This window comes from Epinephelus lanceolatus, chromosome 4, assembly GCF_041903045.1.
Source record: "Epinephelus lanceolatus isolate andai-2023 chromosome 4, ASM4190304v1, whole genome shotgun sequence".
NCBI classification, from domain to species: domain Eukaryota; kingdom Metazoa; phylum Chordata; class Actinopteri; order Perciformes; family Serranidae; genus Epinephelus; species Epinephelus lanceolatus.
The window spans coordinates 38,108,666-38,133,645 of NC_135737.1; the positions used below are offsets into that span (position 1 = coordinate 38,108,666).

General features: G+C 41.3%; 2 protein-coding genes across 2 annotated transcripts in view; one reads left to right on the top strand and one right to left on the bottom strand.

Annotated features, from left to right (window-relative positions):
• Nucleotides 1-277: 277 nt before the first annotated feature.
• Nucleotides 278-7,545, bottom strand: LOC117260144 (ATP-sensitive inward rectifier potassium channel 1). Its single transcript, XM_033632045.2, has 2 exons — nt 7,428-7,545; nt 278-2,297 (listed from the first exon to the last, which is right to left on the bottom strand). Exon 2 carries the CDS (start codon nt 2,277-2,279, stop codon nt 1,158-1,160), a length of 1,122 nt encoding a protein of 373 aa, XP_033487936.1. The 5' UTR covers nt 2,280-2,297; nt 7,428-7,545; the 3' UTR covers nt 278-1,157.
• A 13,666-nt stretch (nt 7,546-21,211) lies between these two features.
• The window catches only part of kcnj5 (potassium inwardly rectifying channel subfamily J member 5), a 30,386-nt gene continuing 26,617 nt past the window's right edge, over nt 21,212-24,980 (top strand). Inside the window, exon 1 of the mRNA XM_033632226.2 lies at nt 21,212-21,386. The gene's annotated coding sequence lies outside the window, so the exon portion shown is untranslated. The remainder of the gene's footprint in view (nt 21,387-24,980) is intronic.

A 24,980-nucleotide genomic window follows, 5' to 3' on the forward strand; every position in this document is an offset into this window, starting at 1 on the left:
GGAGAGTTCTGGTTTCATGTTCAGAACCTGCAGGCAAAATACTGGGCAGCAAGCAACAGTGCTTATCTCCAAAGCACTTCCACTCTGTTGTGTTTGGATCCCTGTTTGCTGTCAAAACTTCACTTTGTTTACAGATGAAGAGCTGTGATAGGGGTTGGCACCTGTCATTACGGCGCTTTGACCTTTTTGATCACAGTCCTTATACGACATTCGGGCTTGGTTAAGGTGGAGAATAATGAGGTGACACAGACATTTTGTGAATGCAAAAATAGCCTTTATTTCAGTGTATTTTTCCCCTGAGATCAAATACAAAAAAGACCTAACAAAGAGAATTGATTTCCATACTATAGTCAGTGCTGCATGCAGCCATAATTTAAGTGTTTCCTGAGAGCTTTGTTCTCTCACAATGTCCTCACTCAAGAAGAAAACCACAACTGCATCATCCAGTGTTTGAAGAGAGTGGCCCCTGAGCCCAACTCTTTGCTAGTGCCTCGGTGTCTGAATAGTTAAGCATACTAATTGTTCAAGTCCAAGTGTCTCTTTTTGTACAGCAGCCTATAACAGCATGAATTATTTAATGAACCTCTTAATCTTTTTTTTCACCCATGACTAAAGCATGGCCCTCAACACTGGTTCCAAGTAACTGCAAGATTTATACACAGGACAATACATTTGCTTCGTTTTTTCTGCCTCTTAGTAAACCTGATGTGCAAAGCCAGAGGTAAATTAGAACCACTCATCTTCATTTAAAAGCAAAGGCACATATGTACCTACAACCCATGTGTGCATGTGTGAGTGATTGGGAAAACTTTCTGTTTCTGTTGTTGAATTTTAGCCTCACCATCTTGCATGACCTGACCTCCCTTTAGAAAACAGGTTTTATTCTCGTCAGCACAGTGGCAGGTGTGGTTTTACATACAAATTGCTCACAATAAGTGTCCTGACCCACAGACTGTTTTATCTGTGTTAAATACAATAGAATAACAAATAAGTAGGTTTTCTTTACTTCATATTTAAATGCTACACAATGCGCTGTCTGCCATTAGGTAACCCCACCTGCCTCCAGCACCTGTTTGTCCATTAAAGACTTTGTCAATGAGAGACATACGCCTCTACCAGTCTCAGTTTCTACTGTTCATTACAATGTATCAATGATCTCACATCTTGGTGACATTGGGAGGGTCACTGATATCGATCACCTCAAAACCGTGGTTGTCACGTCCATCTCTTGAGTGATGATGATGACCCTTGATGTTGTGGAAACAGTAGGCACAGTGTGCAGTGGCCACTGGCACCACCTTTGAGAAGTTGGAGAAATCTACTCTGTACTTGCCCTCTTTGCTTCTGGAGATGATAGGCAAGAAGTTGTAGCCCCACATGATCTCCTGAGGAATAAAGGATGTCCGGACTTGGCAGGAAGAGCTGGTGGACTCTGCGGTGCCATCCAGGAAGACGACCAGCTCAAACTCTTGCTTGTGGAGCGTGTCCACTGCCATCTCAAAGAAAGGGCTGCTCTTGTCGATGACGTGGTAGAGCGTTAGAGGACACACGAAGAAGAGGTTGTCCTTCCCATTATCCACCATGAAGTCAATGTTCACCTGGTCCATGATGATTGTCTCCCCGTCAGGTGTGTTTGTTGTCCTCAGCAGCTTGCCATAGATCTGGCTTCCAATCATCAGGGTCTTGCGCAGGTTGGCCACTCTGATTGACAGGGCAAGTGAGCCATTTTTGGGGCTGATGACAGCCATGTCACTGAATGTGATGGTCTTAGCCCTCTTTTTGGGTAGAGAAATTTTTGACAGGATGACTCCACACATGAAGCAGTTGATGATGGCTCCAAGGAGGGATTGGATGATGAGAAGGGCCACAGCACCTGGGCAGAGAGGGGTGAGCGCTCGTCCACCATACCCAATAGTTGTCTGGGTTTCGAGGGAGTAGAGAAATGCTGTGGTCAGTCCTACGACGTTATCAACACATGAAAGGTGGTCATCTGAAGGGTTTTGCCACGTCAGGTCTCCATTACTGCGGGCAATCCAATACCACAGCAGGCCAAAAATGAACCAGCTTAGGGTGAAAGAGGTGATGAAGATGAAGAGGACAAAACGCCACCGGATCTCTACGAAGGTGGTCCAGAAGTCAGCCAAGAAGGATAAGTGTTTGCTGTACTTGATGTTTCCGTATTCAATGTTGCAGCGGCCATCTTTGGTCACTAGCCTGGTCCTGCGGCTTTTTCGCTCCACCAGATAGTCCTGCATACGTTTGTGCAGATATCCAAACATTTTCTACAAGCTCACAACCTGTAAGACAATAAAAAAGGAACAACATGTGACAACAGAGCAGAAAACTTGTCATTAAGCTGTGTGAAACTACAAACAGCTACTATACACTACTTCTTAAAAGCAATAACAGTCTACTCAGAGCTGACCTTGCAGATCTGACACCACACATGGGACCCCACTAAATTTTTCCAGTCAAAACAATGGCACAAAATGCCTATTTATAGATCTGCAAGAGAAATCAGAGGCAAAAATGCTGATAACAATCATACTTGACAAGGCTTTTTACCACAGTCGCCGTCCCATTTAACCAGTCAGCCAGTCACAGGACCTCTCAAACTATCAATCATCCTTAAAGACTTTAATTCACCACAATCAAACAGCAAAATGTCAAGATGACATTGGCAGTCTGATGCTGAAAAGGAGGTGTAAAAAGGGGAATATGCAAGCACATATTGTTCTGAGGACAAATGATGTCCAAGCGCTGTTGGTGGTGTATATGCAACAACATTAAAGTTGTTCAATTATTTAATTTGGGGTAATTTTTAGTATCAAGACAGCTAATTTCCAGTAAGCATGTCCTCCATCTCTACACTGTGTTTCCTGTTTTCCTGCTCCAAATGTTTTCTCTCCTTCCTGTGGTTACTTAGCTGACTGTCACTGCGGACTGCGCATGTACAGTCTCACATGTTCCAAGCAGCTCTGTCCCACTGCAGCTTTAATCCTCACTGAAAGGCTATAATCCTGTATGGCTGCAGCACTGCAGTGAGACTTGAAGTTAATGAGAGAAAAAAAAGTTTCCAATGAAGTGTAACACACAAGTGCTCCAAATAAACTAAATCATTTTGGTCCCGTGCAAGTGTCTCAACACAAGGATCCGCTTTGTTTGCAAGGTTTCAATGCCGCAAAAATAAATGTGGCATTAAAATAATTTGGGCAAAGCCATACCAGAGGGCCAGCTGCTCACACATAACATAACAATTTTTGACTTTATACAAGCTCTGAATTCTCATAACTCCAGTGCTTGATGGATGGTAACTGGCAGTATTGGCTTTACAGAGGTTTCCAAATAAGTATGGCCTCTGTTCTTGACAAGTCATGCAAACTACCCATTTGGATCATGGCGTGCTTGTTAGTGAGTGTGAAGTAGTACAAAACGATCAGTGCAGCGAGTTTATGTTTTTGTTTTCAACTCCTGAAACCTCACATCCAGCAATTTTGCCAAAAAGAAATCTGATAATCGCACTGTGTTGCGTGTTAGCAAGCTTTGATCATTTTGGAAACAAACCTAGTCATTCCACACCTAATCATTAGGTCAGCATGTTTTCAAACCGTAACAAGATACGTGCTGAAATAATTTCAGGTATTTAGTATTTTAATTGTATGTTTGACAAGGTGCCCTAAATTATTGCTTTGCATCAGAAAACAACTTTGGGAGTGGAACTGACAAATGGGAAGAAAGTAGGGCTCCTGTGAGTGTTCATAATGTAGTGGACTCACAGCTTTAACTCAAAAAGGGATTAACTGTCATGACTCAGAGTCAAAGCACTTCAACCATAAAAATAATCACAGTTAAAATCACAGTGTACTTTTAATAAGTCAATCAAAGACTAGCAATGACTGTACTGTGTATGCAAAGGGTCCTTGTGATAAATGTTCTGCTCTATTTGACTTTGACTTTGATTTTTCCCTTACACAGACATTTTAAATGTGCCTTTAATGCTACTCATTGACTAACTGTATTGAGCCATTTCTTTCTGAGGTTGATATTTACTAATAACATAATTTGCAACTCTCAACATGCATACAGAAAGGCTCACTCCATGGCAACGGCACTGACTAGCATGTCTGATGATTGGCTTAGAGAAATTGAAAAGAAAAATATGGTTGGTGTTGTATTTCTAGATTTCTCAGCCGCTTTCGATATAATTGATCATCATTTACTACTAGAAAAACTGTCCTGCTATGGATTTGAGCAGTCTGCACTTACTTGGTTTCACAGCTATCTATCAAACAGGACACAAACAGTGTTTTTTAATGGCAGCTATTCAGGAACCAGAACCACGACATGTGGAGTACCCCAAGGGAGTTGCCTTAGTCCGTTATTATTCAGTATTTTCACAAATGATTTACCGTATGTACTAGATAAAACTAACGTAGTGATGTATGCAGATGATTCAACTATATACACATCAGCACCAACTAATAATGGATTAGAAATTATTATAAATAAGGAACTAAAAGGTGTGGCTGAATGGGTTAAAGCAAACAAACTGGTCTTGAATATATTGAAAACTAACTGCATGATTGTAGGGTCAAGTTATAATATAGATAATAATCCTGTATTAAATATTGAAATTAATGCTATCGTTGTACACCAGGTACATGAGACCAAACTTCTGGGAGTGACAGTAGATAGTAAATTATCATGGAAAAAACACATCAATAATATGATTGTAAAGATGGGGAGAGGCATATCAATTATGAGGAGACATGCAGTTTTTATGACCCCAAACATCCTGAAAACAGCAATTCAATCATTAATATTATCATATGTTGACTATTGCCCAGCAGTTTGGTCAAATGCCACTGGAGACATGTTAAACAAACTACAACGTATACAGAAAAGAGCTGCCTGCACAATACTCAAATGTGACTACCGGACAAATATCATCTCAGTGCACAAGAAGCTTAACTGGTTGTTGGTCAGAGACAGGCTGTTATACTCACTGATTATTGTTATTAGAAATATATCTGTTTTAAAAACACCTTTTATTTTGTTTAAAAACCTTTCTTTCAGTGCAGAAAATCACAAATACATCACCAGGCATGCAGCTGTAGGAAATTTTACAATACCTAAAGCAAGATCAAATGCAATCAAACAAACTGTTCTGTATAGAGGTATGAAAGAATGGAATTCATTGCCTAAACATATCAAACTCACCACTAACATAAAACCATTAAAAAAATTAATAAAATTGCATCTATTACAGTAGGAATAGTGCATTTATGTATGTGTGTATGCATATACATGTGTGTATGTGTATACATATATATAAAAGATGATAGATATGGTAGAATAATGCAGACAGGGAAAGTGTATGTTGTTTGTTAAATGTGTATGTGTATATGTATATATATGTGGGTATGTGTATGTGTGCACATGTGTATATATATATATATGTATGTGTGTGTATATGATATTGTAGTATAGTATAAGTAGATATGTATGGATGACATGATATATAGTGTAGATGGATGTAATGTGTGTATATGTATGAATACATATAGTATATACGATGTAATGTATCATTTAATATATATGGTGTGTTTGTATATTGTACATCCTTATATAATGTACATTGTATAGGGATTGGGATATGGTATATGGTATATTTCATAATGAAGAATGGATATATAATGTATAATGATTTGCAGAATGTATTAGATAAAAACACTGTACTGGATATAGTTTGTATAATCGAGAAAGGATGAGACACAAGTGAGGAAGTGTTAGCTCACTTTGCTCTTATTTAGTTTTATTTCTATTTTTTTTTGGGGGGGGGGAGTGTAAAGATCACTTCGTTTTCTGTTTAATTTTGCCTATAATGTTTTTTATGTTTTCTGATTGTATTTAGAATTGTCGGACCCCAGGAAGAATAGCTGTAGTAGTACTGCAGCTAATGGGGATCTTAATAAAGAACAAAGAACAAAGAACATGTCACAGTCAAAATAGACTAGCTCAAAGCAGAATTTTTCATAGGGGTGGCCAGATGGGGTGACTGACAATCTTTGGGTGGCACACCAAAACCAAAAGCCATAACTGTATTTCAGGTTAGCTGAAAACTATGTCAGTATGAGAGGTAAGGAATCGCATTCTGATATACTTTGGTTCCTTATTTTACAATTAATGTCACAAATTATCTGTTGTGCATATACCAACACACTGAACATTTTGAGATCCACAACAATCCTTTTTTTTAAAGATATTTTTGGGGGCATTTTAGCTTTTAATGGACAAGACAGACAAGTGTGAAAGGGGGAGAGAGAGAGGGAGTGACATGCAGCAAAGGGCCACAGGCTGGAGTCGAACCTGGGCCGCTGCGGCAACAGCCTTGTACATGGGGCGTCTGCTCTACCGCTAAGTCACCGACGCCCCAATCCACAGCAGTCCTGTTTTAATGTGTTTATGTATCTATGCATGTTTGGTGATTCAATGTCCAATGTCATTTTCTTAAAAAGACAATTATACAGCTTTAATTTGAAGGGGTACATTGGTTGTAAGGAACAAAACACTTACTAGGACTTCTACTTCTCGAGTTTAGAGGAGAATCGTGAGAACGAGAGAACGCATTTGCATTCAGATATCTTGAGGCAAGAGTTCAAGTGGCTCCTTTGAAAATGGTCACGCCAATTGTTCCTTAACCAGAATCTAGCCTAAATTTGTAGCGTTACTTAACTGTCTTCACAAGAAGCTATGCCAAAATGGTTGATACCAATAGATAGCCTAACTTGTCTAGTTTAACATAACACCACTACTTTCACACTCAAATTATCTTTGGTATATCGGAGCAGAAACAAGTAAACCAATAGCCAAATGGTGAAGTAATGGTGCTGTCTCTGTTGCATTAATTGCACCTGAGATCCACAGATGATCAATATTTGATTTTACTACTTTTTACAACCTGCCCACAGTACTTCTTTTGATTCTAATGTTGCAGATATTTCAGGCTCATCCTAACATCAGTTAATGAATATCCACTTTCATTATTAGAATATTAAAAGTGGCTTGTGACTGTTACATAATAGCAGCTACAACAGGGGTTAGGCAATACTTTGGATTTTAAAGGGAGATTATTGGTATAAGTCTTTAATGAGCCTTAATGCTTTATTTCTAGTCAAAGTTTTCCTTTCTCAGTAAGGTACAAACCAGCTTTATTAGCTAATAAAGCATAAAGGAAATCGAAGGGATCAATTCATTTGCAGACCCTTTCCTTTATTCATTACTTATTTATTTTAGAAAACAGTCACAGTGACTATCCTATGCATCAGAAATACTCACTGCAATATTTTCATGCTCACCATATTCAATAATGTGTTACAGCTGAAATGAAATATACATGAAAGTGAACTTTAAGATTTCAAACTCACCTCTGATTTAAAGCAAAGTACTCTGATGCACATCCGAGATTGATCAATGGCAAAATCCAGCTCGCTCTTCCCTCCTCTCCGTCTGTGTCTTTCTTGTTCACAGTCAGTTGAGACAGTTTAGGTGTGTCCTGCTCTAATGCCTGCTCACCAACACCTGTTTACATTTATACTGTCCAGTCTCGGTGTGCTGGAATCATTCAGGTGATGTATACGCCCACAGACATATCAGGTGCCCCTCCGCCCCCAAACACACACAAAGACACACACGCATACCCTTCCCCCGGCTCTAATGAGATGTTTACCCCACAGACGCCTGGCACTAAGGGCCAAGCTGACCTCTGTCAGCCACACACTCCCAGTGCAACAGATTTGCTCTGGCTTTACTGGATTTACTGATCTATTGGTTGTTTCTTTTTTTGTCGTTGCGATTTCTTCATTTAAGCTTTTTCATCGTTGCACTTGCTCTAGAAAAAAAAGTGAATATTGACAATGTAAATGCAAAACCTGTATGAGATGTGTCTGTATATGGTTCCGCTCCTCTGTGTCTCTATGACGAACACACTGTGTGTTATTATTTACTGTAGATACACTTTTATTGGCACGTGTGGCGGAAATCTTTTTTTTTTCCAGCACATATCTGCACGTGAGCTGCAAGAATGATTAAAATCCTCTCTGTTCAACACCTGATATAAAGTTATAATAATCACAATGTCCCTGGAACACTGTATGTTCATGATAAAGAAAAAAATAGGCATATAACTGCATGTGTTCCTCCACGTCTCTGAAAATGAACTCTATGAAAAATATGTTGAACACATCCAGGGCACAACGTTGTCACCATGAATCAAACATCAGGGCTTCACAGCTCAGCGCAGTATAGTTGTCTTCCTCCAAGCAACAAGCACTTTCCCCTCTTCCCCTCTTCCCCACAGCCACAGAGCTGTGCTGTGATGAATTGTGGGGGGCATAGAACATAAATAGGTGATGGAGTGTGTGCTGGAAATTTCTGTAACAAAAGCGTCACAGTCAGTGTCTTTCTGAGGTTTATTGCAGCACTTGCAAGCAGATAGTGTCACCCTCAACAGAGTCGCAGGCTGAATGAGCATCGTCTCATATCTCACAGAAGTTCTGTAATGCTGAATCTTAGATCCGTCTTTGGCTTACTGAGGTTATGTCTTATCACTGTCCTTCAGATTGTTATAAACTGTCCAGGGGCACTTCTTCAACAGTTGCTTTCCTGAAAAAAGCAGGTCAGGTCACTCAGTTTCAAGCAAAGGTTACAGATTGAGAATAATCAACCACAGCAGCACATGATTACATACTCAGGATGATCATTCGAACGATGTAATAACATTTTCAGTACAGAGTGAAGACAAAAGAGGCTGCAGAGATGGAAAAAGAAGAGATCCAAACAGATATTTCTCCAGGATCAGCCAGGGAACCAAATCACTTCATGAGCCCAAGATATTCTGAATGCTGAGGGGAGAGAAGGTTTGAATTGTGATGGGAGTCATTTTTCAACTGTATTGTTCGCAGCAAAAAGTGACAGAAAAGGCTGCAGTATTAGCTTACATGCTGCAGAATGTGCATTCTGTCGACAGCCACAATACATAACTGTTGACACACAACAAGATTTGACTCACCTCTTTTTGTTTTGTTTTTTCTAAATTCACGCTATTGTAATGGGATGACAAGCCTTTTGTGTTCAAGCTGTTTTACTCGAGAGGTGATTTGCCTGTTTGTTTAACCAACTCCCTCATTTTTATCTCCTTTATATCAGACAAAAGGCTTGCCAGTAGCCACCAGGCCACATAGCTGCACTGATTGTCGGGCTGGTTGAGCAACTTAAGAGCTGTGGAGGCTGCGTTTGATTGACAGCAATGGAATCCGAGACAATTGCTGCCAATGAATAACAATGACACAACAGCTACAGACAAGTCCTACAGATGAGGTGATGCTGTTTTACTTCATAAAATTAAAATCAGCACCCTCAACAGAACTGATCAGCAACACCCGACAAGTGCTCTTTTCAACAATTACAATCACTGAAATCTAATAATAACACAAAATGCTCTAAACAATGTCATAATCAGATAAATAATTGTGGTTTTATGGACATGACAAATGTATGCAGTGCCTTTTCTCTCTGACAATTTTGTGGCATTATTTTTCTTTTTATGAGGATACAAGAAAATATTATTTTAATAGTCAGTCAGAATCTGTTGAAATTGCTAAAATTTAACAAGTCAAAATTTCAATTTAATGGGCAGATACTGAAATTGTTGATGACTGTACATTACCTGTTTTCATTGCCTGCTACAACCGCGTTGACATGCTCTGTGGCATGCTAACAGATGTTTGTTTGACGAATAAGAAATGGACCTACATGTTTTAGACATCAGCACTAAAGTGCCTCTGATAGCTAGATGTCTAACAGTGATAGTAAACAATGGTAGTTTCACTCCACATTGGAGCACTCAAATGAATAATGCTGATTTCTGTATCAGTCTCTGGCTATAAGCTTCAGGGCAAGAGGTCGACAGTGGTCAGTCAGTATTACCTGCTGACTTTCACTACCTGTGGGGTGATAGATAGATGACAAAAAGATAACTATCATCTTTAGATTGTGGTACATGTGCCATTTAAGTCCTTTTAGACCTCAGTGCCGCTTATGATACTATTGATCATTGCATTTTATTAAACCATCTTCAAGAACTGGTTGGCCTCCAGTGCTCTGCCCTCAAGGGGTTTGCCTCCAGTTAAACTGACAGGACTTTCTCTGTTAAGATTGGCAGCCTCTCCTCCTCTACTGCCCCTGTCACTTGTGTTGTACCCAAGCGGCAACCCCCAGGGATGACGAGTGAAGCCAATGCAAAAGTGCCAAAAACTGCAGTTTGTTGAATGGCCATTTGAGGCAGGCTCCAAAAGTGAGTTAATCCCCATAGACCCCCATGTTAAAATGCTCAACTTTACAGTAGAAATAAACATGTTTACAGCCTGGTACAAAAAATGGTTTTGGTCTCTATAGCTAATTTCCCCTTTCATGACAACTGTACTTAAATTTTATTAAGGCTTAAAGTTGCACATAATTAAGGGCGTGGTCACTTTGAGTGACAGTTGGCGCCATCACAGGTGGCTAACTAGCCGCTGGCTGTCTGCTAGGCTTCATCTCAGCTAATTCGCAAGTCATTGAACCTGACCTCTCAGCCATGTTTGTGCCTTTTGGATATTTTGTTTCGTGAGGGAGCTGGCACCAAGCGGCAGCATGAGCGGGAGCAGCCAACACCACAGGGCTAGCCAAAGTAGCGTAGCTTGTTAGCCTAGCTTGTTAGCCTTAGCTAACTTAGCAGCTTTGTTGCAAGGTGGGCGTGTTTAAGCAACCAGGCTTCATTTGGCCCGCCTCTTTGCCCATTTTTGATTGGCAGGGAGTTGGGCGGAGTCAGGCACTGCCAAGAAGGCTACGGCCAGAGCTGCCTACTTTGAGCTTCAAACCCGCTCCTCAGAAACCGATGGGTGACGTCACGGTGACTATGTACATATTTTTATACAGTCTATGGTTGTACCTCAGACTCCTATCATAGGGTCAATTTTATTTGCTTTATGTACATCCTTTAGACTCTGTCTCCTGCAAGCACAATGTCTCCTGTCATTGGTATGTTGATGACACACGAATATACCTTTCATTGAATCCGGGGGATTCCAGCTCCATCACATCTATCCTACCTCCAGTTTGCAAATACATATGAGATATGCACTTCAAAGCATGTTTGTGGGAGAGAGTAGATTCAAAAGGCAGAACCATACTGCATAGACCATGAACAGTGTGCCAGTGTGTCTATAAACAATACTAATTCTGGTTTGAATAACACGTGTTTCACTGTAAGTCCCAGTCCACCAAAACCAGTGTACACAGAAGTTAGGAAAAGCACTCTGTTTTCATTCAGTTGATGATTTGAATTGATAACACTTCTTAGACAGGGAAATAAAGACCAGAGATCCCTTTTTAAGAACGATAACACTTGACCGAGGGCTTCCTTTGAAGCTGTTAAACATTCAACATGTTGTCATGACCCTTGAATGCTCATATCCTGTCTCGCTTTAGCTTCTTTGTGGCTCCTTTTCCCCAAGCCATGATTATAACTCTCCAACTTAAACACTTGCACACGACTTAGTCTGTGAGTAATTTGCTATGAGAGGAGTCACTTTTAATGATTTGATTGGGCTTTCTTTTTTTAAAGCCTTCTCTTGAAACTGTCATCTGACTGTTTCAAAATGGAGAAAACAATCCATTGCAGTCCGAATTAATTATGAAATGTAGCCTTGAGCACTGGACTAAAACCTTTTAATTAAATCTGGTGTGAATGGAAATGGAGCCTTTGTTTTAAACTTTTTGATTAGTGATTCAGGCTTGCTATGCAGCACAAAGTGTTAACCGTCGCTATGTGGCTCCATACTTCATGATTTGCTTCAGCTGACATGAATACATCTATACTTTAGGGATAATGGTTGTGTGTGTGTGTGTGTGTGTGTGTGTGTGTGTGCACGTGCGTGTGCGTGAGCAAAAAGAGTGGGGCAAGGGGGATGGGGGATACGCTGATGGCAGACATTTTGCTGGGTCATCATGTCACTGAGCATTCATATTCCATATCCATCATTCTCAGAGTAAAAATGGCAAAGTGCTAAATGCCAAGCATTGCAACTCCAAGCTGTGCAATGTGCTTGTGAAGCATTCGCCTCTTGTGATGATATGAACATATGCTGCGAAGCATTTCTCAGAAGATGTCAATGCACTCTGCTGCGGTAATGTCAGTGTGCATTTGTTCAAGACCATCTTGTGTGGGAAATTATGAAATGTAGGCATGCAGAATAAAAGCATGCAGTAGTGATTACAATCTTAGGATTTGTGGGTCCAGTTTTGATGCCTTTGGCTATAATATGCATATGAATAGAGGTCTAAAGACGAGGACTTGGGCTGTCAGGCCTGAATGAGAAGCCTGGTCAACAGGGTTTGTGGGGATTTTCCACTAAAGGACATGCACCTGCTTGTCCACTGACTACTGGGCTTCATCGAAACAAATGGATTCTTTTATCATACTTCATCCCTTTTAAAAAGGAGTATGTCAACACTGTTTAAAAAACAAATTCTTTTGATTGAAAAAATATTTCTGTACACACTACAATGCAAAAATAAATTCAGCTGCAGTCTCCTTTCTTTATGAAGATAGTTAAGTGCACAGGCTAATGTTGAGATCTCACCGCTGTTAATTCCCCTTCGATATAAGTCACTCAAAGACATGAGTGATGCTCTGGACATGCAAAATTCTTCCTTCCACTCCTCATCGACAACAAGCCCACCCTGGAAACTGTCCCACCCTGTGCTGGTATGACCAGGCCTGACCCAAAACTGTGATTTCTGGCGGACCACGGACACTGGGTGTAGCAGATGGCTCTGTTTATCAGTTAAGTGGTACAGCAATACTACGTTTAAGTGTAAAGTAGTGATTAGACCAAACAGTGCTAACAAAACATAGACAAACCAGTAGTCCACCTGTGTTATTGTTTCTGTTGCATGTTCATTACATAACCCGGAAATGGGTAGCTTTAGAACTCTGAGTTCCCGTGTCTTAATGTCAGTGGGTGTTTTGAATGGGTATTGGATTAGATGCCTGAAATATGGTCTATGGTTAATGCGAGCGTAGGAGACTGTCATGTTTTGCTCTACAACATAAAATATGTCAGTAAATATGCCTCTTGTTAAATTTTGAAGCTGTCATTTGTCTTATTATAAAAGGTATTTGCTAAGTGGCTAAATGAGGCTACAGAGTGTCATCACACCGATCACAGCTTCACAGCCATGCTGTGGTGGTGATGTTAAGTCATGCGACCACAGTGTAGCTCCTTTATAGCCTAACATTGGCTTTTTACTGCTGGTAATTGCATTTGTGCTTCAGAAATCATAAATGTGGTGTTCACTTATGAAGATTACCTTGCTGAATAAAACTCACATTTTTTTCTTAGCCACAGAGCTTATTTTCTGCAGTAATCCAAATTTCAAAGGAAACATCTTGTTGGCTTTTTGTCATGGGAACCCGAGCGATGGAAACCTCCAAGTACAAGTAAATGTCATCCATGCAGCACTCTATAGTCATACGCAAACTGAGGAAATGATCGCATTGTTTGGCAAATGTTCTGTCCACACAGATACACAGTGACTGGAGTTTTCAAAAAAGAAACCTGCACCTTAGAGGGGGTTTTAAAAATCGTACTTTTCGTGACCTGAAACTCCATTTGCATGTGGACGAAAGGCCAAAACAAGGAGTAAAATATATGTTTTCAAAAATATTTGTATATGTGTAGACAGGGCCTGTCGTAACCTATTTTAACTTCATCAGCAGATGGCTGGGATGGGACTGCAGTATGTACAGTAGGCAGTGAAGTGTAAGATGAAAAGCATGGCATAAACACTGAAAGCGCAGCCGGGCTAGATGTCTTATGCAGGGCTGCGGGGTGATGCATTTCAGTTATTTGTCTCTTTTGTTTCTTGAACACCAGGGTGTGATTCTATCTGCCCTGTGGCTATGTGTAGAGATAACGTGACAAATAAGAAGCTTGGGATTCACAATCAGGAGTGTAATTTGAAATAATCTTATTTGTATCTTATTTTTGTGACCAAATAACCTGGATTTTATTTTGATGTATGATAGCAATTAACTGTAAAGGTGTGTGAACTCTATGTAGAGGGTCTTTGGGGAGCAATTTGGAGGTTCCCGAGGTCACACAGGGATCACACATGTATTTTTGTCCTCTGCACAATATTCTCAGGTCACACTGTGATCTTGTCTTTCTTCTTTTTGCTATACAGACCACCACTCAAAGGATTTTCGCCTGATTAAGGAGCAACGTAGCCTGAATAAGCAACTCAATGAAACGGAAATAATACGAAACCCCTCTTAAAAGCTTAAAATCACCTCTCTCACTCGCCCTATTATTCTTTACTGCACTGATCTGCAGCAGCAGGGTTAGCGGCATGTTTGGAATGAGCGTTCAATTTTTGCACGAAGTAAAGTGACACCAGGTGACAAAATCCACAACAACACCCTGACCTATTGTTGCCCTCAAGGGATTTTACCTTTTTTCAGTTGTGGATACAGCCCCTATATCACATTTCATGTATTTTCGCAGCTCTTTATCCTTCTTTTATGACTGCTTCATTATTATTTTGTGTGTGTGTGTGTGTGTGTGTGTGTGTGTGTGTATCTTAATGACTGATATTCTCCAAATGAAATTAAAAAAACTGGTGTTACAAAAACTAATCGCTGCTTTGCAATGGTTATAATGATGGTCTGACAGAGATTCCCTGCATATTGAAATAACGCTGTTAGAAGAGAAGGTGTCTCTAAACTTGCACTTTTACACCTCACATGAATGACTTGGAGCTGGAGGGTACAAGAGATCTCAAAGATCTTTCTGCCTGCAGGGATGCTCAGAAGGTACAAGACACTGTCTCTCAGCAAGAACTCCCATTCTCCCATTAGAGGGAGAAGGTTGCTCTAAAGCATAAATGCCAAAGCTTTTTTTTTTTGACATTGATGGACTGAAGTATAGAATATACTATAGGAAAGGGCAACGGACTGGAACAGTCAAGTGGACTATCTGATTTTATGAATAGGCATTCTAAGGCTTTACAACCTCAAAGTGTTTCCCCAAATTATTGTTTAAAAATAATTTTAATTAGATAAATTAGTAATAAGTCTCTCGTGCAGTAATCAGCCCTGCTAAGGACTGAGAAGGAGGGCGTGCAATTCCTTGTCTCCCCAGTTGCTCATCTTTACTGTAGTGTCTGGTTTGCGTTTCCCTCTTGCTACTAGTACTAGTTGCTCATTCCTGCTATCAGCTGTTTCCTGTTTATCCACCGCCACTGGGTCGCACGTATGGCGTCATCAACAGCTCCTCCCGTGGCGGAAGGGCGCCTCGTTCTTTTTAAACCAAAAAGGTTCCGCCAATATGTCTACCCTACGAGGTGGAAAATTGGGCGCCTCGGATCAACTCGCCAATCCGGCTATGTGTGTCTAAACGCTCGCAGCTTGCCGCTGGCAGTGTAAAAGGGGCTATAGGTTAGGTTTAGGAAGAAAAACATAGTTGGGCATCGTAAAGTTATATAGATTAGGTTTAGGCAAGGAAAGTCATGTAGGTTAGGTTTTGGAAAGTAAGGTGACGCAGGTTAGGTTAAGGCAAGTTAAGCTACATAGGTTAGGTTTAGGAAAAGAAACATGATTGGGCGCTAAATTTACATAAATTAGGTTTAAGAAAAAAACATAAATAAGGGTTAAAGTTACATAGGTTAGGTAAAGTAAGGTTACATAGGATAGGTTTAGGAAAAGAAACATTATATAGGTTAGGATAAGGTAAGTCAAGTTATGTAGGTCAGGTCTGGAAAAGTAAGGTTACGTAGGTTAGGCTTTTTCTAAACTTGACCTACGTAATGTTGCATAGGTCAAGTTTAGGAAAAGAAACATAGCAACAACATATCTTAAAATATCTCAAAGTTCATTTAGTTTTACATAGTCCCAGACACCAGCTCCCTGGAGGAAAGTCCTGTGTTTGTCCCATCCAGTGCCCCAACCTGCTTCCTTACGCAGACTTTCTTCATACGGGGACGATTATGTGGATTACACACGGATTACTGGCTCATTATCATGTGTTATATCAAGATTGTGGTGCATTACTTTTCATGGGTATACATTCGAACAATACATGAGAACAGCCTGACTGATGTTAGTCTGCTCTTCACCAACCCACTACTAGGCACAAGACTTGAAATAAACTCAGCATATTGCAAGTGATGACTAAAATCAACAACAAAGCAAGAGAAATTAAATGTTGAGTTTTAAGTCTGAAGCTGAAAATCTACTTGGTTTTGTCAGAACTCAACATTTCTATCAGCCACTTACTGCATGTACAGTACAGTAGCTCTCACAGAGAGCGACCAACAGTGAGATGGTGCTTCAGCCTGCTTCAGACTGTCAGTAACTGATAGATTGTGACCAATAAAAAGCGGCAATCTGCTGTCACTTTTACAGCTTGTGCACCATCGCAATGATTTCCAAAATGCCTCAGATCTGGATCAGATTGGATTAGATAGTGTTTAAAGTCCCCAGGGGCAATTTGGTTCGCAAGCAGTAGTCAACACAACTAAATAGATAAACAGAAGACATAAATACATTCAACATACTTAAGATGTCATCATGATAAAATTGCATTGAGGCACTGAGCTAGTCAGTCCTTTGTTTAAGTGGAATATGTTACTGTACAAGCATTCACTCCTACATTCAGAAAAGCAAAGATTTATCCGTGTAGTTGGTACCTTAGGTTCTCTAGCCACTCATCCTGCTGGGGGTTACAGGGGGCTGGGGCCTATCCCAGCTGACACTGGGTGAGAGGTGGGGTGCACCCTGGACAGGTCACCAGACAATCACAGGGCTAACACATAGAGACAGACAACCAGTCACACTCACAGTTTAGATAACATAACCTGCATGTCTTTGAAGTACCTGGAGGAAACCTATGGTCACCTGGGGAGAACCTGCAAGAGAACCTGTGCTGCCATATCTGCTGAGACTGTCACTACATTCCCATATTCACACAGCACTAAATGACACAGATGATCCATGAAAGAAGTCATATTCCTCTACCTACTTTATTGCCCTGTCATATTTCCAATCTGCCTACTCTATTGCTTTATGGCACACAATGTATTTCTGTGAGGACTAATGAATATCTATCTATCTAATGGTCTGGCTGGTGCTTGGTACTTTGGTCAACTGTATCCAACATGGGGGCTGGGTCACAAGCTTTCTAATTTTAAGATAGGTCACAGAAGATTCTAGCAAATGCCATTAGAAGCAGAAGGAAGAGGAGGAGGAACGTGGTTTATTCACAGATAATGTCTCATGTACTCATTTCAGAATATAGTGAGAGGTTCAGCAAACATGACACACAGTTATTTTCATAGAAGTTACCAGCTGTAGCTTTAAGGATGCCCCTAAGATAGTTGCAACAGCTAAACTTCCTCCAAGCATCTGAGTATTGGCCAGGGATTGAGTTTCATTACTCTCTGCTGTATCTCCTTCCTCCACATGGTGTCACTGTGTCTGGACTGTGGTGTCCAAGCAAGGATCAGTGACAGGGTCTGTTCACCCAGTTCAAACTGTAGAATAAAAAATTATGGTTGTTAAGATTGCAAAGTATTCTAATAATACCCTTGACTACTCGGTTCTAAATTAAAAGCTATTTTCCTGTGAGCAAATGAAAAATAATCCAGGCTTTGTAGTTGATTCATGTCAGACCTGCCATATGTAATTACATTGCATATAAAGGTAAGTGTGTCAGTTTGAATGGTGCTTGAGAGTGTTTAGTGGTTACTGGGTAAGGTGATGTACAAAGCCTGTGTCGATCTGCTTTATTTTAAGACCTCCAGTGTTACTTCAATGTTCTGCGCACAAGATAAAAACATGCTACAGTATTTCTAAATTATGTATTCACATATAACAAGCACAGCGCTGGGCTGTAGAGCTTCACACTCACATAATTTATAATTTAAACGTTAATAGATGTACTCATTCCTTAAAGTTAAGCTTCCTTTTAAATGACAGTGCATGAATATAAAAAAGAAGGAGTACATAACGGTTGCTGCTGTGCTCCTAAATATGCGTTGTCTTCTATATAATAATGTGCTGGTCCAATATGTTGCCACGGATGATTTGTTAAAGCTGTGCCATCTCCCTCAGATAGATTGTTTAATAATTTACACTCTTTCTATTGCAAATATACCTTGCCTCCTCATGCATGCACCAGTTCCCCATGCTATTAAATGCCAGCCTCCTGCTCTGCTCTTTGTGTAATGCCACATGCAAAACAGGCACTTGGTTGAACAGTTAAATATTTTAAATAACACCATACATGGTGTACCTTAAGAGCAGCTTTAACTCCTGCATTTCTGCTAAACTATTCATGACTGACATGTGTGTCACATTTGTTCAGATTCTTATGGAATATCTCAATGCACACTCTGACGCGCACAGTCAGACACCTAACTTCCTCCAGTATGCCCTTGCAGTGATATGTTTACGGGGGTTGTCCTCTGATTTCCATCCCCGCTCCTTCTTGTTCCTGGCTGCTAGTAACAATGCAGTTCATCGCAGTGCCATAAGCTCTGACAAGAGGATCAATCAGAGCTAATGAAGCCTGGGAGGAGGTGAGAGAAAGCGAAGAGGGATGGAGCTAAAGGGGGAGTGAATGGGGGGAGTCAAGATGAGGCGGGGGTTTGCTGAAGGAAAAGGAATACCAGAGCCAAGGGAGCAGAGGGAGGATTAAGAAAAATGACACTTCCTCCTCACCTCCTTACTCCACGCCACGAAGGACTAATTCCTCCTTCCTCAGTTATGACCTCTGAAATGATCATTTTGTTCATGTGATGGCCATGACCTGACAAACACTATCGACTGTGAGCTGCTGTTGCTGCTTTGGACTGATGCATTTTGTGTGAGAGTTTACACTGAGCCCTGATACTGCTATCCCATCTGAACTGTTTCAGCAAAATAGGTAAATCTATTATTTAGACTTTGTATTTCCATTTAACAATCTCTACTTGTAGAGATTCAAGTCACAGATTACATGTGATGCCTATTTATTTTTTTTTAGTCTGCAGGAGGAAAACCAAGAATAACACATTCCCACAGTGATATAGGGGGCCGGCTTATTTCATATGGAAATCTCTGCACTGATGAATATTAAATCAGACTCAGAACATACACCTCGCTGTTTGTATGTATTAGGCATCTTCATTCTGCAATTGACCTTAGCAGGGAAATCCAAATTTCATCATTCTAATGGATCGTCCATTGAATCACCAATGAAGAGCCTATTATGTTGTGTTACCCACACCCTTTAACATTACGCAAATCAGATGTCTAATGATGTACACTGTGCACAAGTTTCCTCCAAGCACTTGTAATAATGAATGTGCCAAAAAGCTTTATTAATGTGTGATGTGTGATTAATGTGAGAGAGTCTACTGAATGGATTTCACCACAGGATGAACAGCAGAGGCAATAAGGTGGAGGGAGGGGGCTCAGCTTTGATCAATAATGGTGTAACCTCAGGAGGGGAAATAATTACACATGCCCCGGATCGGAACCACTAGGGGCTGATCCACACGTAGGATTCACCGAGCAGTGCCGCCGAAAGACCTGGATTTTTACAATTAAGATCACCAACACTTTGTGATCACTGCTGAGATTAGCAGCGCCACCTCGGGAGCGAGTGTAAGCGTGGCCCAGAAGTCGTATCCCTCAGCCAAATCCCAAGCTTCTCATTACTGCAGCCTCACTCCTTGATGTTCCATAATCCGCTGTCATTGGCTCCCCTGCTGGTCGAGGCTGGGAAAAGAAGGAGTATCTCCCAGCCATCTCGCTGTGCCTCTGCGACTCGGTAGGGGGGGGGGCACATGCAGGAACAAAAAGGGGGCTGCAGAGTCATAAATCTCCTCCCAAACTCAATGAGGGAAGTACATGAAGAGCTTTTCTGGTGATAGCTGCTTCTGTCGCTCCTCCCCCACCTATCATCGTCTCCCTATCTTTCTCTCTCATTCCTCTCACTCTCATTACTCCTCCTCTGTTATGTCATGTCTACATTCAATTTTCTCTATGCCTAACAACATCTCAATGTCAGATATCAATCCATCTGTCTGTGTCTGTCCTGTATGTCCTTTCATGTGCACACTGTTCCTCATGGCAGTAAGTGAACAGAATTTAAAATAGGAGGGGGGATAAATGAGCCCACGCACTTCATTCTGCTGCTAAGCTTTTTACTTTGAACCGTGCCTTATGAGTACACTGCTCATTGTCATGGTTGATGCCATGCTAACGTGGTCAATTTTCTCTCAATTGAGGTTATTCAAGAGGCATCATTTCCAGTGTGTCAAGAGCTGCTGTTACAATTCATGTAAGGAATTAAGTGAAAGTGACACCAGAGCTGATTTGTAGGCTACCTCTGAGGAGAAATCCTGGGTCAAAATGTCCCTTTCCCCCTTGTTATCTCTACCTGACTGCCTTTCCTTTGTACTTGCTCCCTTTTACCTCATCCTTTTTCACGCTTCTCTCGTACTTCTTTGATACTTTCTTCCTTTCCTGCTCTTTCTTTGTCTCACTATGTGTGTGTGTTTTTTGCCTGAAGACTCTTTTCTCTGTTATCACTTTATATCTCTCTCAAACCCTTAAGGCTTTTTCTTCACCTGCAGTTTTAGAGCAACTGATTGTACCACACTCCTCTTCACCATTACTCTTTCCTTGTCTGCACACCCAGCACACACACACTCGTCCCTGTTTTCCTGCCTCACTGTACGCTGGACTTTTCTGCACGAATTTTGTCCACACGTATCATTGCCTTTGCAGCAGTGATAAGGGAGCCATGTGGTGGATGTATTCACACACACATACACACACGCACACACACACAGATGCTGATGCTCTGTGCAAATAGGCATAAACAAACACTCTTATAAAGGACAAATCCTGAGAGACAAGAGGTTCAATCTATGTGTGGAAGTGAAAAGCGAGGAGCACTGAAGAGAGCGCACACGCATATTTACATCCTTTGCATCTCTTCTCTCACCCACTTCGACTCTGTCTCTCTCTCTTCCTCTCCCCCTCTTTCCCTCAGATACACACACACTCGCACACACACACACACACACACATACACATGCACAGACAGACCCCCCTCTCACACAGGAGTAGATAGAGAGCGGTGAAGAGCAGAAGGAGCTGGGTGGCAGAAGAGAGGCAGGAGGGCTGTTGTTGATTGAACAAAGCCAGGAAAGGAGTGCGCAGTCCTGGGGAGAAGAGCAGCTGTGAAATGCCTCGAAGGGAGCCTGCCAGCAACTCCTGCAGAGACCTGAAGGTAAGCCTCGTGCACCGCTGATGGAGAAAAAGCAGAGGACGAGACAGACAGGGGAAGGCAAAAGAGGAAATGGGAGGTTTTTAAAGCCGCTGATGCATGGTACGACCGTGGCTCCGCGTCCAAGCTGCCTCCTCTCAATTTGTCTGTGGATGGCATCGCATGCTGTGATTGCATTATGTGTTTCATTGCACAGCCACAAATCCCATCTGGAGTGGCTTGCCAAATAAAAAGTCTGCATTACTTGAAGGAAAACTATGAGCGATCAGATAGCTGGAAACAGGGAGACAAGGAAGGATAGCACGAGAAGATGTGAGACAATGCAAGACACTGTGAGAGCAGGAGAGCAGGGAAAGGAAAGTAATGATGGGAAAAGTGGCTGGATTACCCTCCTCAGCATCACCTACACGCTTTGTCATCACATCTCACCACCTTTATCGTATGTCAGTGCAGAGATACATAATGATCGCCATGCATCTACTTGCCCTCATGGCGGGGGCAGGGTATTCAAAAAGGCAATGGATCTCTCTGACGCAAGCAGAGAAATGCCTGTCAACACTCCTGATGTTTGTGCATACTCGCTGTAGTTCTCTCAGTGCAATGCAGGAGTTTTACAAGCACAGCAGCAGCAGGAGTCAATGTGCATCTATATGTGTGTTACTGTAAGTGCGTGCGTGTGTGTGAGTGTGTGGAGGAGGGGGTATTGTACCACCAACACAACACATTGCAGTGCTTACATGCTTATATACCATCAGTGAAAGCGGAAGATAAAGGTACTGATGTGATATAGCAATAGCTGTTGGCAGTGTTTTCATGAATATTGTAGGCTACACCAAAAGCATTGAGACAAAATCATTTATATTGATTCCCTTGAAACACTCTCTCCGGGCTGAGGATTGGGTCTGCTTGCTTTAATGTCTGATGTACACCACTATTTTCTCCTGTACTGTACAGTAGCTCCAGTTCAGTGCACTCTGCAGGATCTGCATCTCGAGAGTTGTTGCTGTAAAACTTTGATGACAATGCAGTGGGCTTAGCAGCCACATTAGTCAAGCGCAGCTCCCCCAAAGCTCTTGTCCTTCCTGGTATGGTCTCATCAGGGAACGTCAATTCAGCATCAAGGCGGCGAGTGGACCCAATCATCATTTTTTAATATCTATTCTCCAGCACACCGTGGAGTAATAATAGGTACAAGCCATCTCTGCTCTCATTATTTTTTTTCTTTTTATATGATACATTCTTGTCTTAAACCCATTGGAGCAAAAGGGAAAGGCCAGTCTACTGGCTTTGCAGCTACCACCATGCAGCTACCACAACCCTGCTCATAGCTGATTGACCCGTAATTAGTTACTTAAAGAGTGTTGGGGAAAGCTTAAGCTGGTACAATGTAATAAAAATAGGAATAATAATAACTTCATTTATATAATGCTTTTCAAAACAAAGTTGCATCATCAAACAGTTACAATAAATACCATCAGTTAAAAGGTCTAACAATAAAAGTGAGTTTGAAGAAGAGATTTAAGTTTGTCTGCCTGAGATCATCAGGCAGGGAATTTCTGAAGGGTCCGGACAGCAAAGGCCTGGTCACCTCTATATGTCAAGATTTTGGAACCATTACTTAAGCCTTGCTGGGTGCTCATAGGGAGATAGCTGATCACAGATACAGGCAGCAGTTTGACCATTCAATGCTTTGAAATCAAGCCGTAAAATCCGAAAAAACAATTCGATATATCACAGATAACTAGTGAAGGTTAGCAAGGATCTGTGTGATGTAGTCACTTCTCTGAGTACGAGTTTAAGTGCTGGCAGCAGTGTTTAGTATAAGCTGTAGTCTTTGGATGTTTCACCTGCTGATGTCAGAATACAGTGCAGTGCCGTAGTGAAGTCTGGGGGAGATAAAAGAATGGATGACCTTTTCTAAATCTGCAGAGGAAAGGTATGACCTGATCTTAGTTAAATGTCTCAGTTGGACAAAGCAGGGCTGCACTACTTTTTTTTTTCTTTTTTAATATGATAAACAAGGCACTCAGACTGGTGGTGAGATTGTTAATGCTGCTAGTGCAGTGGATGGGGGCGTTTTTATTACTATCTCTGATTTAAAGTCATTCAATTGCAGACTGGACATCCACTTCTTAATTTCAGTGAGGCAGGACATAAAACAAGAAATATCTTGAGTGCCAGGCTTGAAAGCAACATACAGTTGCATATCATCTGCATAGTAATGAAAGTCTATACTATCTCAGTGCATGATTTGCCCCAGGGGTTACATGTCTATGGTAAAAAAAGAAGGAGGGGATCCAGAATAGAATAGAAAATGAACTATGCTTGTAACAAGCAAAGATTGACATGCCGTCCCTGTGCATCCAAAACTGGTGCTTGAGGGGTGCCTAGAGCCTCATCATTGAGCAACTGACTAAGCATTGGTAATTGACAAGTCTGGACTGAGGGTTTGTTTGATTGTCAGGAGATGAACAAATCTAGAGCCACATCACTGATGCCAACAATAGTTTTAATGTGATTAATTACAGTGAGACATTGTAGTCCACTGTGTCAAAGGCTGAGCTGAGGTCAAGGAGGATTTAAATGAAGCTGCAGGCCTGTGTGGGTGGCAAGCAGCAAGTCATTAGAGAGCTTGACCAGAGCCGTCTCAGTGCAGAAAAAGATGGTTGTTAGTATAAGAAATCAGTTGATGGGAGATAACTTGTCCTAGAATTTTTAGCTTACAGATGGGTTGAGAGAAGGCATCTGTGAGAGGGGGTAAACAGTGACATGCAGGGGAAAACACCAGTAGACAGAGAGCAGTTAATAATGGTTGAAATATCTAAACCAATCGCCTGAAAGCTTTTTAAAAAGAAAGGTGGAAATACAGTCTGAAGGGCAGGTGAGTGCTCAAGAAAGTGGAACAGGGCATTCCAGAGTTGACAGAGAGATTTCTCAGAAGTGGGTTAATGTTGAGGGTGGGCAGAAATCAGTGTCAAGCTTTCTGATATCCATGTTCATGTGCTGCTGAATCTCCTTCTTTGTCATTTTAGTAATTAAGAAATGCTTCAGATATCTGGGGAGGACTCCTCTGGCTAGGCGGGGGAGCAATAACAGAGTTGATGGTGTTTAATAGGACTCTGGAACATGACCCTGTTTAGTAATCAGTTGTTGTTGTTACTGTGATTGCACACTGATAATTGATCATCAGATTTTTAATTTCTGCTCTGCTTTTCTGAATTGTCTTTTTTAATCCCTTATGTCTTCATTCAATGATGGCAGAGTTGGAGAATTTAACTTTTTTTTTTTTTTTTTTTTTTTTTTAAATCTCACCTGAGCTACAGAATCTAAAAACTTCATGCAAGAGTTATTAAAAACTCTGACAAGCCCCTCTGCAGCAAGGCTCTGGTATTAATTGGTTTAAAAATGTGTTTGAGGCAGTAAAAGTATTTAGGGGAGTGGGAGTGAGTCAGTGTGGGGAGGAGGGGGTCAGGAGAGAGGAGTGGGACCTGGAGGAGCACTGCCTCATGATCAAGATTGCAACCAAGTTTTCATCTTCCACACAGAAACCATAGGAGAGCACAAGGTTAAGTGTGTCCTTTGAAGTGGCTGGGATGG

Bases quoted from the DNA above. Each gene is read 5' to 3' on its own strand.
- LOC117260144 (XM_033632045.2), bottom strand. From the start codon at position 2,279: ATGTTTGGATATCTGCACAAACGTATGCAGGACTATCTGGTGGAGCGA.